The sequence below is a fragment of the Saccopteryx leptura genome, chromosome 2 (assembly GCF_036850995.1).
Source record: "Saccopteryx leptura isolate mSacLep1 chromosome 2, mSacLep1_pri_phased_curated, whole genome shotgun sequence".
Lineage (NCBI taxonomy): Eukaryota > Metazoa > Chordata > Mammalia > Chiroptera > Emballonuridae > Saccopteryx > Saccopteryx leptura.
Window position 1 is genome coordinate 141,124,099 of NC_089504.1, and position 14,806 is coordinate 141,138,904.

The window sequence follows — 14,806 nt, forward strand, 5'->3', positions numbered from 1 at the left end:
TTTTACGTATGTTGAACCATCCTTGAGATTCTGGGATGAATCCCACTTGATCATGATGTATTATCTTTTTAATATGTTGTTGTATTCGATTTGCTAGTTTTTTGTTTAGTATTTTAGCATCTGTATTCATTAGAGATATTGGTCTGTAATTTTTTTTTTTTGTGCCGTCCTTGCCAGGTTTCAGTATGAGGGTTATGTTGGCCTCATAAAATGTGTTTGGAAGTATTGCTTCTTCTTCAATTTTTTGGAAGACTTTGAGTAGAATAGGAACCAAGTCTTCTTTGAATGTTTGATAGAATTCACTAGTATAGCCGTCTGGGCCTGGACTTTTATTTTTGGGGAGGTTTTTAATGTTTTTTTCTATTTCCTCCCTGCAAATTGATCTGTTTAGGCTTTCTGCTTCTTCATGACTCAGTCTAGGAAGGTTGTATTGTTCTAGGAATTTATCCATTTCTTCTAGATTGTTGAATTTGGTGGCATATAGTTTTTCGTAGTATTCTACAATAATTCTTTGTATATCTATGATGTCTATGGTGATTTCTCCTCTTTCATTTTGGATTTTATTTATATGAGTCCTTTCTCTGTTTTCCTTGGTCGATCTTGCCAAGGGTTTGTCAATTTTGTTGATTTTTTCAAAGAACCAGCTCCTTGTTTTAATTTTTTCTCTAGTTTTTCTGTTCTCTATTTCATTTATTTCTGCTCTGATTTTTTTATTTCCTTTCTTCAGCTGGTTTTGGATTGTCTTTGTTCTTCTTTTTCTAGTTCCTTAAGGTGTGAAGTTAAGTGGTTCACTTGGGCTCTCTCTTATTTGTTTATATAGGCCTGAAGTGATATGAACTTCCCTCTTATTACTGCTTTTGCTGCATCCCAGAGATTCTGATATGTCGTATTGTCATTTTCATTTGTCTGTATATATCTTTTGATCTCTGCGCTTATTTCTTCTTTGATCCATTCATTTTTTAAAAGTATGTTGTTTAGTTTCCACATTTTTGTGGGTTTTTTTCCCCTCTTTTTTGCAGTTAAATTCTAGTTTCGAGGCTTTATGATCAGAAAATATACTTGGTACAATTTCAATTATTCTGAATTTGCTGATGTTATTTTTGTGGCCCAACATATGGTCAATTCTTTTTTTTTTCTTTCTTTTTTTTTTTTTTTTCTGAAGCTGGAAACAGGGAGAGACAGTCAGACAGACTCCTGCATGCGCCCGACCGGGATCCACCCGGCACACCCACCAGGGGCGATGCTCTGTCCACCAGGGGGCGATGCTCTGCCCCTCCGGGGCATCGCTCTGTCGCGACCAGAGCCACTTTAGCGCCTGGGGCAGAGGCCAAGGAGCCATCCCCCACGCCCGGGCCATCTTTGCTCCAATGGAGCCTCGGCTGCAGGAGGGGAAGAGAGAGTCAGAGAGGAAGGGGGGGTGGAGAAGCAAATGGGCGCTTCTCCTATGTGCCCTGGCCGGGAATCGACCCCGGGTCCCCCACACGCCAGGCCGACGCTCTACCGCTGAGCCAACTAGCCAGGGCCATGGTCAATTCTTGAGAATGTTCCATGTACACTAGAGAAAAACGTATACTCTGTTGCTTTGGGATGAAGTGTCCTGTAGATGTCTATCATACCCTGGTGCTCTAATGTTTCATTTAAGGCCAATATATTTTTATTGATTTTCTGTTTGGATGAACGATCTTGAGCCATCAGCGGTGTATTGAGGTCTCCAAGTATGATTATATTTTTGTCACTTTTTGTTTTTAGGTCAATAAGTAGCTGTCTTATATATTTTGGTGCTCCTTGGTTTGGTGCATATATATTAAGGATTGTTATGTCTTCTTGATTCAGTATCCTCTAATCATTATGAAATGACCATTTTTGTCTCTGAGTACTTTTTCTGTCTTGTAGTCAGCATTATTAGATATGAGTATTGCTATACCTGCTTTTTTTTGGATGTTATTTGCTGGGAGTATTGTTTTCCAGCCTTTCACTTTGAATTTGTTTTTATTTTTGTTGCTTAGATGTGTTTCTTGTAGGCAGCATACAGTTGGATTTTCTTTTTTAATCCATTCTGCTACTCTGTGTCTTTTTACTGGTCAGTTTAATCCATTTACATTTAGTGTAATTATTGACACTTGTGGGTTCCCTATTCCATTTTATACATTGCTTTCTGTTAGTTTTATATTTTGTTTGATTCTTCTCTTTTGTTTTTCTATCATTTGTTTTTGTTTGTATTCTATACTTCTTTCCTCTGTTGCTACCTTTTTTAAGTCATGTGCTTCTGTGGTGGTTTTTTCAAGGGTGGTTACCATTAAGTAATGAAAAGGGTACCTACCATATTCATTGTAGTACCCTATCTTATGAGTGTTTCAGCACTTCATCGTCCTTTGCTACTGTTAATCTCCATCCTCTCCCCTTTTTTTGCTTTTGTTGTCACAGTTTAAGTTTGGTTTTATTGTGTTCTTGGTGGAGCTTTTACTTGTGGTTTTGTTTTGTTTTGTTCTTTGAATCTTCTTGGAAAACCCCCTTTAGTATTTCCTGGAGTGGGGGTTTTCTGATGATAAATTCCCTCATCTTTTCTGTATTTGTGAATGTTTTTATTTCTCCTTCGTATTTGAAGGACAACTTTGATGGGTAAGTATTCTTGGCTGAAAGTTTCTCTCTTTCAGGGCTTTAAATATTGGGTTCCACTCTCTTCTAGCTTGTAGAGTTTCTACTGAGAAATCTGATGATAATCTAATAGGCTTGTCTTTATATGTTGTATTCTTCTTTTCCCTGGCTGCCCTGAGAATTTTTTCTTTGTCATTGGTTTGTGCCATTTTCATTATGATGTGCCTTGAAGTAGGTTTGTTGTGGTTAAGAAAACTCGGTGTTCTGTTTGCTTCTTGAATTTGAGACTTTAGTTCTTTCCACAGGCTTGGGAACTTCTCGTCTATTATTTATTTGAATATATTCTCCATTCCATTTTCTCTCTCTTCTCCCTTTGATATACCTATTATTCTTATGTTATTCTTTTTGATGGAGTCAGACAATTCCTGTAAGGGCTTTCTCATTTTTTAAAATTTTTGAGTCTCTCTCTTCTTCTCTCTGTTGTGCCTGACGTTGCTTGTCTTCTATGTCACTAATCCTACCTTCTTTCTGGCCTGTCCTAATAGCTAAGCTTGTTACCTCGTTTTTCAGTTCATGAATTGAGTTTTTCATCTGTTTGATTTGTTTTTATAGTTTCACTTTTCTTGGTGATGTATTCTTTGTGTTTTTTGAGTTTTCTGAGCTCTCTAAATTGCCTTTCTGTGTTTTCTTGTATATCTCCTAGTATTTTTAGGATTTCTATTTTAAATTCTCTGTCATTTAGCTCCAAGGTTTCCAATATATTAAATTTTTTCTCCATAGATTTTTCCACATCTGTCTGTGCTACTTCTCTATCTTTTGTATCCATGATATTTGATTTCCTTTTTCTTAATGGCATCTGAGGGTGGTCTTTTTAATATCACTAATGAAAATTAATAAAGAATAAAAAGTAAAATAAAAAAAAATTGGAGAAAAAAAACCCCAATAATAATTTATTATTTTTCTCCCCCCTTTTTTTTCTTCTCTTCCTCTCCTCTCCCCTCCTCCTTAAGAAAATATCATGATGAATTGTGAATTATATTATGCTAAATGGAACAAAAACTGCCTATAATGGAGGGCCTGAGTTGGGGGGAAGTGTTCAAGGGGCAAAAAAGGAAGTATGGACCCACAAAATGCAAAAAAGGAAAAAATTTGGGTCAAATATAAAATGATTTGCTTGTAAGTGATGGTCGACTAAGAGATATAATGAGAGGGATAAGAGGGAAACAGGAAAAAGGAAAAAAAATAACTATTGTATTAAGTGGAGCAAAAACTAACTAGAATGGAGATCCTGGGTTGGGAGGAATGCTAATGAGTTAAAAAGCACCCAAAATGCCACAAAAACCCAAAAAACTTGAGTCCCAAATTAAATAATTTGTTCATGATTGAGGATTGAATGAGAGGAAAAGTAAAAGGAGAAAAGAAGAAACTAATAGAGAGGAAGAAATAAGAAAAAGGGGAAAAGGAAAAGAAGAAAAAAGAAAAAAAAAAAAAGAGGGAGAGAGAGAGAGAGTTAAGGGTTTTGGAGTGTAACCCTCATGGAGAGTAAAGAAGAAGAAAAGAAATTTAACACTTATGGGTAGTGTAGTTCAAGAAGAGGACAGAATAAGATGGGCAGAGAAAAAAAGACCAAGGTGGAAGAAATAGAAATAATAATAATAAAGGCAAGAAGATGAAAGAAACAGAAAAATAGTGGAGAAAGTTATAAGTCTGTGGATATTTCTTGATTTTGAGAGGTTAACTTCTTTTTTTTTCTTTCCTCTCCCTCTTCCTGGTTGGTGACTCTGTACCCCAGGCTCTGCCCCGGTGGCACGCTTAGGTAGTGATTTGCAGTTGATGAGACTCTACGGTGATGAGACTCTATATGACATAATATATATGTCATATATTAGGTTTCAGTCTCATTGGTAGTCAAGGCTTGTTAGCGTTTGTAGGCTCCGACAATGAGAGAGTTCATTTTCCCGGAGCCTCTCTCCTAGTCTCTCCTTCCTGAATTAGCAGCCTGATGATCCAGCTATGAGGCTGCCACTGCCTCTTCCTGGGGAGTAAGAGGCTCAAAGAGCTGGCAAATCCTCACTCTATCCCCACCCAATGCAGGGCTCTGGGTAAGGCTCTGCCAGTCAGAGCCGCCAGCATAATCAGGCGGGGCTGGGAGCCAATTGCTCTCAAGGTGACTTTCAATGAGCCTCCAGGCCTGTTCAGCAGCCTAGCACTCTGTGGGACCACTCTCCCCAGGCTTTCCACACTTTGTAACGTGTTTTGGCTGGGAAGAAGATGCCCTAGTCGCTGCCTGCAATATAGGAGGTCTTAACACTGCCAAGTCCCTCTTTTTAGCATATATCCCTAAGTATGAAAGCTCTGTCAATCAGAAGTTGCCCCCACCCCTTTAGCAAGAAGCACTAAAAAATATCACGCTTCTTGTCTTAGATCGCTGAACTGAGAGAGATCTTGTCAATTAGAGCCGCGTAGGTCAGTTGGGAGATGAGCAGACTGTGGGTTAAGCTAATTTCAGCAATTGGATCCTCCGATCTGCTCCAGAAAGGACTGCAAGCTGCCCGGGCATCCCTCCGCCAACGCTTGATTGTTAGCTTGAATGGCTGGGTGAAGCGCCCAGAGAAGCTCGGGCGTAGGGAAGTTCGCTTTGGTGCACTCCCTGCGCGCCGCTGGCAGCTGCTGCCCGTGGCACGGGTGGCTGCTCACGCACATGCGGTTGCTTGTGGCACACATGGGGGAAGTTGGGTTGCTCGCAGCGCACACGCGGGCGGTTGGGTTGCTTGCGCCTGGGCGTTTACTCACGTGGGCTGATGCACTACAGGCACACTCTTTCCTCAGCTTGAACGAACATCTGTGCCGCAGCCTAGACTCCTCCACACCCTTAGCCACCCCGATTCTCAGTTCCAAGTGAAAGCAGCCTTTGCTCAGATTAGTGAGGAAGGCAGAGTGTTTTTTTGTCTGACTTATTTCCTTTAGGGTTGATTATCTATTTAGTCAATTTTTCGCTCGACCCTACCTTCGCCTTCAGTGTGTGGAACTCCCAGACACTCCAAGGATAGATTTTTCTGTCTCTGGTTGATGAACTTGTTGAAATTTGGGGGAGATTTGTTGGTCGCACTCCTCACGGTGCCATTTCTCTGACGTCACTCCAGATTATTATTTTTTGGTATTGAATTTTAAGAGTTATTTGTATATTTTTGTTATAGAGTTTGAAAACACTGTTTTTTTCTGTCCAATGGATTTTCTTGGCTCCCTTGTCAAATATTATTTGAACGTATATGCTTGGGTTTATTTCTTGGTTCTTGACTCTGTTTCATTTGTCTGTCTGCTTTTAATGCCAGTATTATATTTTTTGATGACTGTAGCTTTAGTCTGTAACTTGAAATCCAGAATTGTGATGTCTGCTGCTTTGTTTTTCTTTCTGAGGATTTTTTTTTGGTTATTTATGGCCTTTATGTTACACTATAAATTTAAGAGTGTTTCTCCTTTTGTAAAACACACCATTGGAATCTTGATGGGGATTGCATAGAATGTATATAGATGGCTTTTGGCAATATGGACATTTAAACTATATTAATTATTCTAGTCCATGAACATGGGATACCTTTCTAATTAGTTGTATCTTCAGTAATTTTTTTTTATTAATGTCTTATAGTTTTCAGAGTAGAAATATTGCACCTCCTTAGTATATTTATTCCTAAGTATTTTATTGTTTTTGATTCTATTGTAAATGGGATTGATTTCTTTATAATTATTTTTTTAAAAATTTGTTGTTAGTGTATAGAAATCTGATTTTTTAATGTCACTTTCAATATTCTGTAACTTTACTAAATTCATTGACTAGATCTAACTTTTTTTGGGGATTGATTCTTAAAAATTTTCTATATATAAAATGTTATCTGCAAATAGAGGCTATTTTACTTCTTCCTTCCTAATTCTGGCAACTTTTATATTTCTGGCCTGATTGCTCTAGCTAGGACTTCTGCTAATATGTTGAGTAGAGAGGTTGAGTGGGAACCCTTGTCTTGTTCCTGATCTCAGAAGAAAAGCTTTCAACTTTTCACCAACAAGTATGATAGAGTATGATAACTGTGGTCTTGCCATAGATGGCCTTTACTATGTTGAGATGTTTCTTCTGTGCCTAATTTGTTAAGTTTTTTTCTTTAACCACAAATGGATGTTGAATATTGTCAAATGCCTTTTCTGTGTCCATAGAGATGATCATATGATTATTTCATTTTATTCTATTAGTGTGATGAATCACATTGAGTTACATATGTTACACCATTCTTGCATTTCAGGGATAAATCCCACCTGATCATGGGGTATAATTATTTAAATGTGCTGCTGAATTTGGGTTGCTAGAATTTTAGTATTTTCTTGAGAACATTTTTATCTATATCCATCAATTATTTTGGCCTATAGTTTCCTTGCCTAGTAATGTTCTTTTCTATTTTTGATATCAGAATAATGCTGGCTTTGTAAAATGAGTTTGTAAGTGTTCCTTCCTCTTCAATTTTTTGGAAGCATTTAAGAAGGATTGGTATGTATTCTTTTATAAATGTTTGATAAAATTCACTAGTGAAGCCGTCTTGGCTCTGGGCTTTTCTTTGTTGGTATTTTTTTTATTACTGATTCAATGTCCTTACTAGTAATTGCTCTGATCAGTTTTGTATTTCTTTTTGATTCAGTCTTGGTAAACTGTATATTTCTAAGAATTTTTTCATATCTTCTATGTTGTTCAGTTTGTTGATATATACATGTTTATAAGAGCCTTTTATAATCCTTAGAATTTCTGTAGTATCAGTTATAATGTCTTCTTTTTGTTGAGTGTGTGTATATATGTGTGTGTCTGATCCTTCTCTGACTTTGGTACTAATGTTATACTGGATTCATGAAAAATTTTAAAGCTACATACATCTAAAAATTGCAGTAATTTAAAGCTTGCTTGAAATTTAAATCTTTTGCATCTTCATCCCAATTTCACTTTGCTTTATCACTTCATAACTAGATTGAGTTGATCTCCAGATTGACCTGCTTTTATCTAGCCACACCCTTCTTTAATCCACCCTGTATTAGATTCCTTGTTAGATAATCTAAAATGCAAAATTCTTTAACACTAAGTATGTTCTTGCACCTTTTTTCTTCTGTTCCATATGCTATTTTTCATCTTGTATCTCTGGAAAATTCTTATTCATCTCTCAAAACCAACTCTTTATAGTGTGCTTTCTCTATAACTTCAACAAATCTCTTTCCTTAGAGTTCTCTTTTACTTTTGTATCCTTTGTGACTTTTATTGCTGCACCTAATTTTGGGACTATTTTTAAAAAAGAGTATGCCTTTCTTTGCTACAAGATTCTGAACACTTTGAGCATATGGCCATGTATCACTACTATTATAATGCCTTACATAATGTGTTGAATTGCTTTACATTTTGATCTTCATGGTCTTTTTTTACACTGTTAAGGCTTCATTCAATAGGCATTTATCTTCTCCACTAATGACTCTGAGTTTACTGTACCTCTGGATTGAATGAGACTTATTGTGGAGGAAGGCCCTTAGAGTATGTTGTTAGTGAAATTCTGCCATTCAGTTTTCTATACTCTGCACTCCACTCTCAGGGAGAACCTGTTCCATGGAGTATCAATTTCTTTCTAGAGTGATGAACTAAGGGTATCTGAGTTCAGCTAAATTCTGTCTGTCAGCTGACTGATGGTTAGTTTTTATTAAAGAGAGCATCAGCTTTGATCCAAAGCATGAATAGATAGTATTCATTTTTATTGTAGGGGGGCATGTGATTTGATGAGTTGTTGATCTACATTTTGTTACCTTTTGCTTTTCTTGATAGCAAGCCCATTTTCATAAACAAGAGGAGGAGCTTCTGTTGTAGGAAGTCATGACCTATCTTTCAGGCTTGTTTTTAAACTTTACTTACAATCAGAAGACATTAAGTGGATAATGAAAGAATATTGTACTTAATGCTTTGAATCAGTTTATTTTTTACACGCTGTTTATATTGCACAATAAAGCTTCATTTACTAGATTAGCACATACCTGGTGCCTTGGTATTTAATAAATTTGATTGTTCCTTCTTTCTGTATGTTGACACTTTATTTGTTCATAAAAAATGGTTCGTTTAGCCTGACTGGTGGTGGTACAGTGGGTAGAGCATTGACCTGGGACTCTGAGGACCCAGTTTTGAAACCCTGAGGTTGCTGGCTTAAGTGCTGCTCTCCAGTTTGAGCATGGGGTTGCCAGCTTAAGTATGGGATCATAGACATAATCCGTGGTTGCTGGCTTGAGCAAGGGGTCACTGGCTTGGCTGTAGCCCTCCCTCCCCCACCAAGGCACGAGTGAGAAGCAATCAGTGAACAACTAAAGTGCCACAACAATGAGTTGATACTTCTCATCTCTGCCTGTCTGCCTGTTTACATGTCTCTGTTTCTCTCTAAAAAAATATGGTTCATATATTGGGAAAAAATCAATCTAATTTTCTTTATTACCATTTCTTTCCTTAAGTATGTACTTACCTTATTTGTAGATACAACTCTTTTAAGTATAAAAGAATCCCGTGATGCTCTGTCAAAAACACAAGCTGCCAAGTATTCAAAATGTTAACTAGTAGTTATGGCATACATTAAAATGCTCTATAGTATGTTAGCTAAGCTTGATTTTACCAGCAGATATCTTCTGTTTATGTTTATATTTTCTAGAGTATTAGTAAATACCATTCTTCATAAATTAACCTTTTATTTTCAGATCTTGATTCTTCCCAGTGCAGTCAGTCTTCCAGTTACTCTCCAAGGCCAACAGATAGTTATTTCAGTTCTAGTTCGGAGATGGTAAGTTACGTTCCCCCCTTTTTATTTTTTGCTTGTTAATATATGCTCTACTAGTTTTAAATTATTTGTATTTCTCATAGTTTACATTTAGAAAAAAGTTGAGCCAGTAGTGGAAATAAATATAAACAAAAATAAAAATATTAAAAATAAGAATATGAAAAATATAAAATGTAAATGAGCATAATATATTCACATTTATAATGATGATGAATCTGTGCATTGTTATTTACAAAAGCCATTCTTATCAAGATGTGTGTATATATGTATATACATATGATGTATTTCTTTTAAAGGTTTAAATGAAATTCTACTCCATTAGTATTTCCATCTTTCTTTCTTCTGCCTTTATCTCTAACTCACTGTCCAAACTATTCTTTTTATTTATTTATTTATTTTTATTTTTATTTATTTATTTTTTTGTATTTTTCTGAAGCTGGAAACGGGGAGAGACAGTCAGACAGACTCCCGCATGCGCCCGACTGGGATCCACCCAGCACGCCCACCAGGGGCGACGCTCTGCCCACCAGGGGGCGATGCTCTGCCCCTCCGGGGCATTGCTTTGTCGCGACCAGAGCCACTCTAGCACCTGGGGCAGAGGCCAAGGAGCCATCCCCAGCGCCCGGGCCATCTTTGCTCCAATGGAGCCTCTGCTGCGGGAGGGGAAGAGAGAGACAGAGAGGAAGGAGGGGGGCAGGGTAGAGAAGCAAATGGGCGCTTCTCCTATGTGCCCTGGCCGGGAATCGAACCCGGGTCCCCCGCACGCCAGGCTGACGCTCTACCGCTGAGCCAACCGACCAGGGCCCAAACTATTCTTGTTAAAGAAAGGACACCGGCCCTGGCTGGTCGGCTCAGTAGTAGAGCGTCGGCCTGGTGTGCAAGAGTCCCAGGTTCGATTCCCTGCCAGGGCACACAGGAGAAGCGCCCATCTGCTTCTCCACGCCCCCCCCCCTCCTTCCTCTCTGTCTCTCTCTTCCCCTCCTGCAGCCAAGGCTCCATTGGAGCAAAGTTGGCCCGGGCGCTGAGGATGGCTCCATGGCCTCTGCCTCAGGCACTAGAATGGCTCTGGTCGCAACAAAGCAACATCCCAGATGGGCAGAGCATTGCTCCCTGGTGGGCGTGCCAGGTGGATCCTGGTCGGGTGCATGCGGGAGTCTGTCTGACTGCTTCCCCGTTTCCAACTTCAGAAAAAAAAAAGACACTAATGACCTCCATGTTGCCAAATTTATTGGACACTTTTTAGTTTTTATTTTCTGAGAATTCCAAATAATATTGGTCAAAATGATTATTTTCTTGTTTTGAAAACTTCTTGCTTTTCTGCTAGCACACTATCTCATTTTACTTCATACCTCTCTGAATGATACTTTATGCTTTTGCCCATTTCTCTTCTACCCTTACCCCTATTTAAATGTTTTAATGTTTTGAGTTTGCTACAGATCCCTTTTGTAATCTTAACCTAGACTCCAAACTCTGATGTTGTTTAATACACTATCTCCTCAATATAGGTCTCAACTCTTTGACTTTAGCCTGGTTCCGTATTTAGATGTCCAGTTTTTTATTGGATATATCTTTATGTACATTTTACAAAAATCTATTTATTTTCATACTTCAAAGAGAATGCCTCTGATCTTTCCTGTTGTTCTCATGTTAGTAGATACCTTTTCTTGCACTTAGTTGCTCGCACCAGAAACCTAGTAGTTAATTCTGTCATTTCTTTCTCTTACCTGCTTTCCTAAACCACATTTATTTCATCACTTTATCTAATTAATTCTACCTCCAAAATAAAATGCATATTTATCTACGTTTTGTAATTCTAGGGTCAGTACCCTAGTCTAAGATGCCATTACATTATTCTTAAACTATTTTAATTGTTTCTAGAAAGATTTCTCTACTTCTACTCATCCCAGTTTTTCTCCAGTAACAATTATCATGATCTTTTGAAAACTTAATTAAAATCATATTATTTTTATTTATCCAATGGATTTCAAATTTATTTTAGAATCTAAAATACAGTGGCTATGGGCCATATATGTTCTGGCCTTTGTAACATCTCTAATGTCTAGTATTCTTCTCTGGTTACACTCCACACATACTGATGTTTCACTTTCCTTCACTTATTAAGTCTCTTGTCTGCTTCAGGGCATTTAAGTATCTTGTTTCTTTTACCTTACTCTTATTCATCCTGTATGCCTTAGTTTAAGATGTCCCTTTTTCTAAAAGCCCTCCTTGGCTCCTCAGTCTAAATTAGTTCCCTCAGTTACACTCTCAGAGTTCTTCATACTTGCTCTTCATAATATATTTCTCAGTTTGTTACTGTACAGTCATGTGTGTGATTATTGGTTAATGTCATTTTATCCAGAATGTGTGCTGTAAGAGGGCAGCAGTCATGTCTGCTTCATTCACTTTGCAGATGTGAAATGAATATTCATTTCTTGAATAAATAAATTTATTGAGCTAGTTTTCTCTAATTTGTGCCCACAGTCTCGATGCTCTTTCTTGGGCTTACATTTTCTATCTCAGTGCCAGCTGAGGTGTACCTTTCTTTAGGCTTTTTATGTTAACTTTGCTTTGGTTTCCAGCTTAAATAATTAATTCTTTTCTATAAGATTTTCGTAGAATATTTTGGTTAATTTAGTAATTAAAAAATAAATTTTTCATGAGATTGAAAAGGTCACACTAGTAAATTGAAATCTAAACCTATTTAAAATACTTAAAATTTGACTCTCATATAAGTTATAATATTTACTGCTATTTAACTTAACTACTATTTGATTTCCTATCCGTTGATAATTCTGCTTAAGTTATATCTTTTATGAGACTAGGCTCATAAAAGTTACAATATAGTTATATTTTGACTTGCTAAGTAAGTCACTGAATGAATAATAGAAGTTTTCGGTGTTAACTGTTTCTTTCAGAGTTATACTGCTACTTCATTCATTCTTTCTGAGTGGTTAAAGCAGGGGTCCCCAAACTTTTACACAGGGGAACAGTTCACTGTCCCTCAGACAGTTGGAGGGCTGGACTATAAAAAAAACTATGAACAAATCCCTATGCACACTGCACACATCTTATTTTAAAGTAAAAAAACAAAATGGGAACAAATACAATATTTAAAATAAAGAACAAGTAAATTTAAATCAACAAACTGACCAGTATTTCAATGGGAACTATGCTCCTCTCACTGACCACCAATGAAAGAGGTGCCCCTTCTGAAAGTGCGGAGGGCCACAGGCCGTAGTTTGGAGACCCCTGGGTTAAAGAGTATGATGCCTACCATTTCCTCTGTGTGAAAGAGTAGGGGGATGATGTAGCCCATGATTATGGGTACTGATAGACAAAATTCCTTTCTCTTTTTGAACCTTTGTATTTTTACTATGAGGAACATTATTGTTCTTGTTATTTTAAAGCTTCATAACCTCCTTGATATTTAAAAAACAAATATCCACATTGATTTCCATTTTGCCAAAGTCTCTTTTGTGCTTTGAAATTTTCTATAATATAAATTTATGCTTTGAAGTGATGGGATGATTTTTTAAAAATTTAAGTATCTTTTACAGTAAAATTACTAAATTTTTTTTAGCCATCTGAAGATGAAGATCAGTCATTGCAGCAAATTGAAGATTCAAGTCAGAGAGCCACCAAAAACGAAGAAACAACTAATAGTTCTTTAGAAAGGATGGCAGAATTTCCATATGTTAGGATTATTGATAACAATGCCAAAATTCATAAACAAAATGAGAATTTTCACCAGTTCTCAATCAAAAATAACACAGATCTGTTTGCAGAGTCTCAGAGTAATTCAGCACACATGTTACAAAACAAAGCCAGTGATAACTGCACTCTGCAGTTTGTAAGCTGTGATGCCTGGGTACAAACAGAGAGTGAACCTGTGAGGAACGAAAAACTCGATGCTGCCATACAGTGTGACAGAATTTTAGAATGTAAATGTAGAAGGGATGTGCTTCCTCTTTGTAATGTGGACAAGTGTGGTGAAAATATTAAGGCAGACACCACTGGAGGGCAGGAAATCCTTAAGAACAACTAGTATTCGGAAATCTCTGCCTGAGGTTTAGCATTTCACTTAATGTTCAGAATTTCATTAACATCATAAGGAATGAGAAAATGTAGCTGAACACAAGGTGAACCTTTTCAGAGGATATATTTATGGTTTGTTTTAAAATATTTTAATATGTTTATGTAGAGATTTCTTTAAGAGTTTTAGTATATCTTTACATTTTTAGAAAATAAATGGGTAAATTTACTGTCTACCACTCTTATGGTGATTATTCATTATATTATATTCTGCTATTTATGGATTAAAAATATGTTTGTTTTCTTTCTCGTGTACTTTAAAATTTAGTGCAGTCACATGTTTAGTAAAATTGTCTCTTCTGAGATTTTCAGACAGAAAATAATACCAAATAATATAAAATACATTTTATAAGTATAACTTCATTACAAGAATTTTATTAGCTACTATCTTAAGAAATTGCACATTAATTTTTAGATGAAATAGGTTTTCTAATTTGTTTTGGTAACATTTTTGTGGGTGCTTGTATTCCAAGGAAAATGTTTTTCTCTTCACTATTAAACAGTGTTTCAGTGCTTTTATAAAGTAACTGTTCAACATTGGAAAAATTATTTATGTTTACTACTTTTAATATTGCTAAGGTTTTTTCTAAATATTACATCAGGATTTCTCATTTATGAAAATAGAAGCTTTGTTTTCAACATAATATTTATTTTTTGTGTCAAGATTTTCAATGTACTCTAAAATTGTTATTTGTATGGATATATTACAAAGTACCCAGCAGGGGGCATTCTGATCTCTAACTGAAACAAAAATAAAACTGTTAGGCATTTCTGTGCCTTTAATGAAAAGAATGATTAGATACTACTGTATTTTTACATGCATACATATCATTTAATATCACTCAGTAATTTGTGTTGAGAGGTTATCTAATGCATAATGATTTAGAAATACAAAACAGTTCATGTTCAAACAGTAACAGTCATGTTTTTAGCTAGTTTGAGGAAGTTTGTTTTGTTGCCTCAGAGATAGCACAGTGAGTTGCTAAGTTTTTCAAAAGGCCATGCTTTCATCCTGATATTAAATGAAAAGTATTCCATCATGGATTGATTATCCTGAGCATTAATTTGCAAAACAAGAAATATGGGAATGAAGACCTATGTATGGAAGAAGAAGACTGTGCTAGTAGTAGTACAGTAAGATTGAGTTGTGAAATTTGGGTTGGCTTCAGAAACAAACTAATTTTTTCCCAAATATCTAAATCTGGCAATATTGAAATCACATTCATCTCAGAAGTCTATACATAGTTATATTATTAATATTTGGCAGTTAAACTCAGTAAGATGAAAAA

The 14,806-nt window shown here is 36.4% G+C and overlaps 1 protein-coding gene across 1 annotated transcript in view; it reads left to right on the top strand.

Annotated features, from left to right (window-relative positions):
• The window catches only part of REDIC1 (regulator of DNA class I crossover intermediates 1), a 68,087-nt gene extending 54,617 nt beyond the window's left edge, over positions 1-13,470 (top strand). Inside the window, exons 9-10 of the mRNA XM_066365792.1 lie at positions 9,346-9,428; positions 13,006-13,470. Coding sequence (XP_066221889.1) covers positions 9,346-9,428; positions 13,006-13,470 — 548 coding nt within the window. The remainder of the gene's footprint in view (positions 1-9,345; positions 9,429-13,005) is intronic.
• The last annotated feature ends 1,336 nt before the right edge of the window (positions 13,471-14,806 follow it).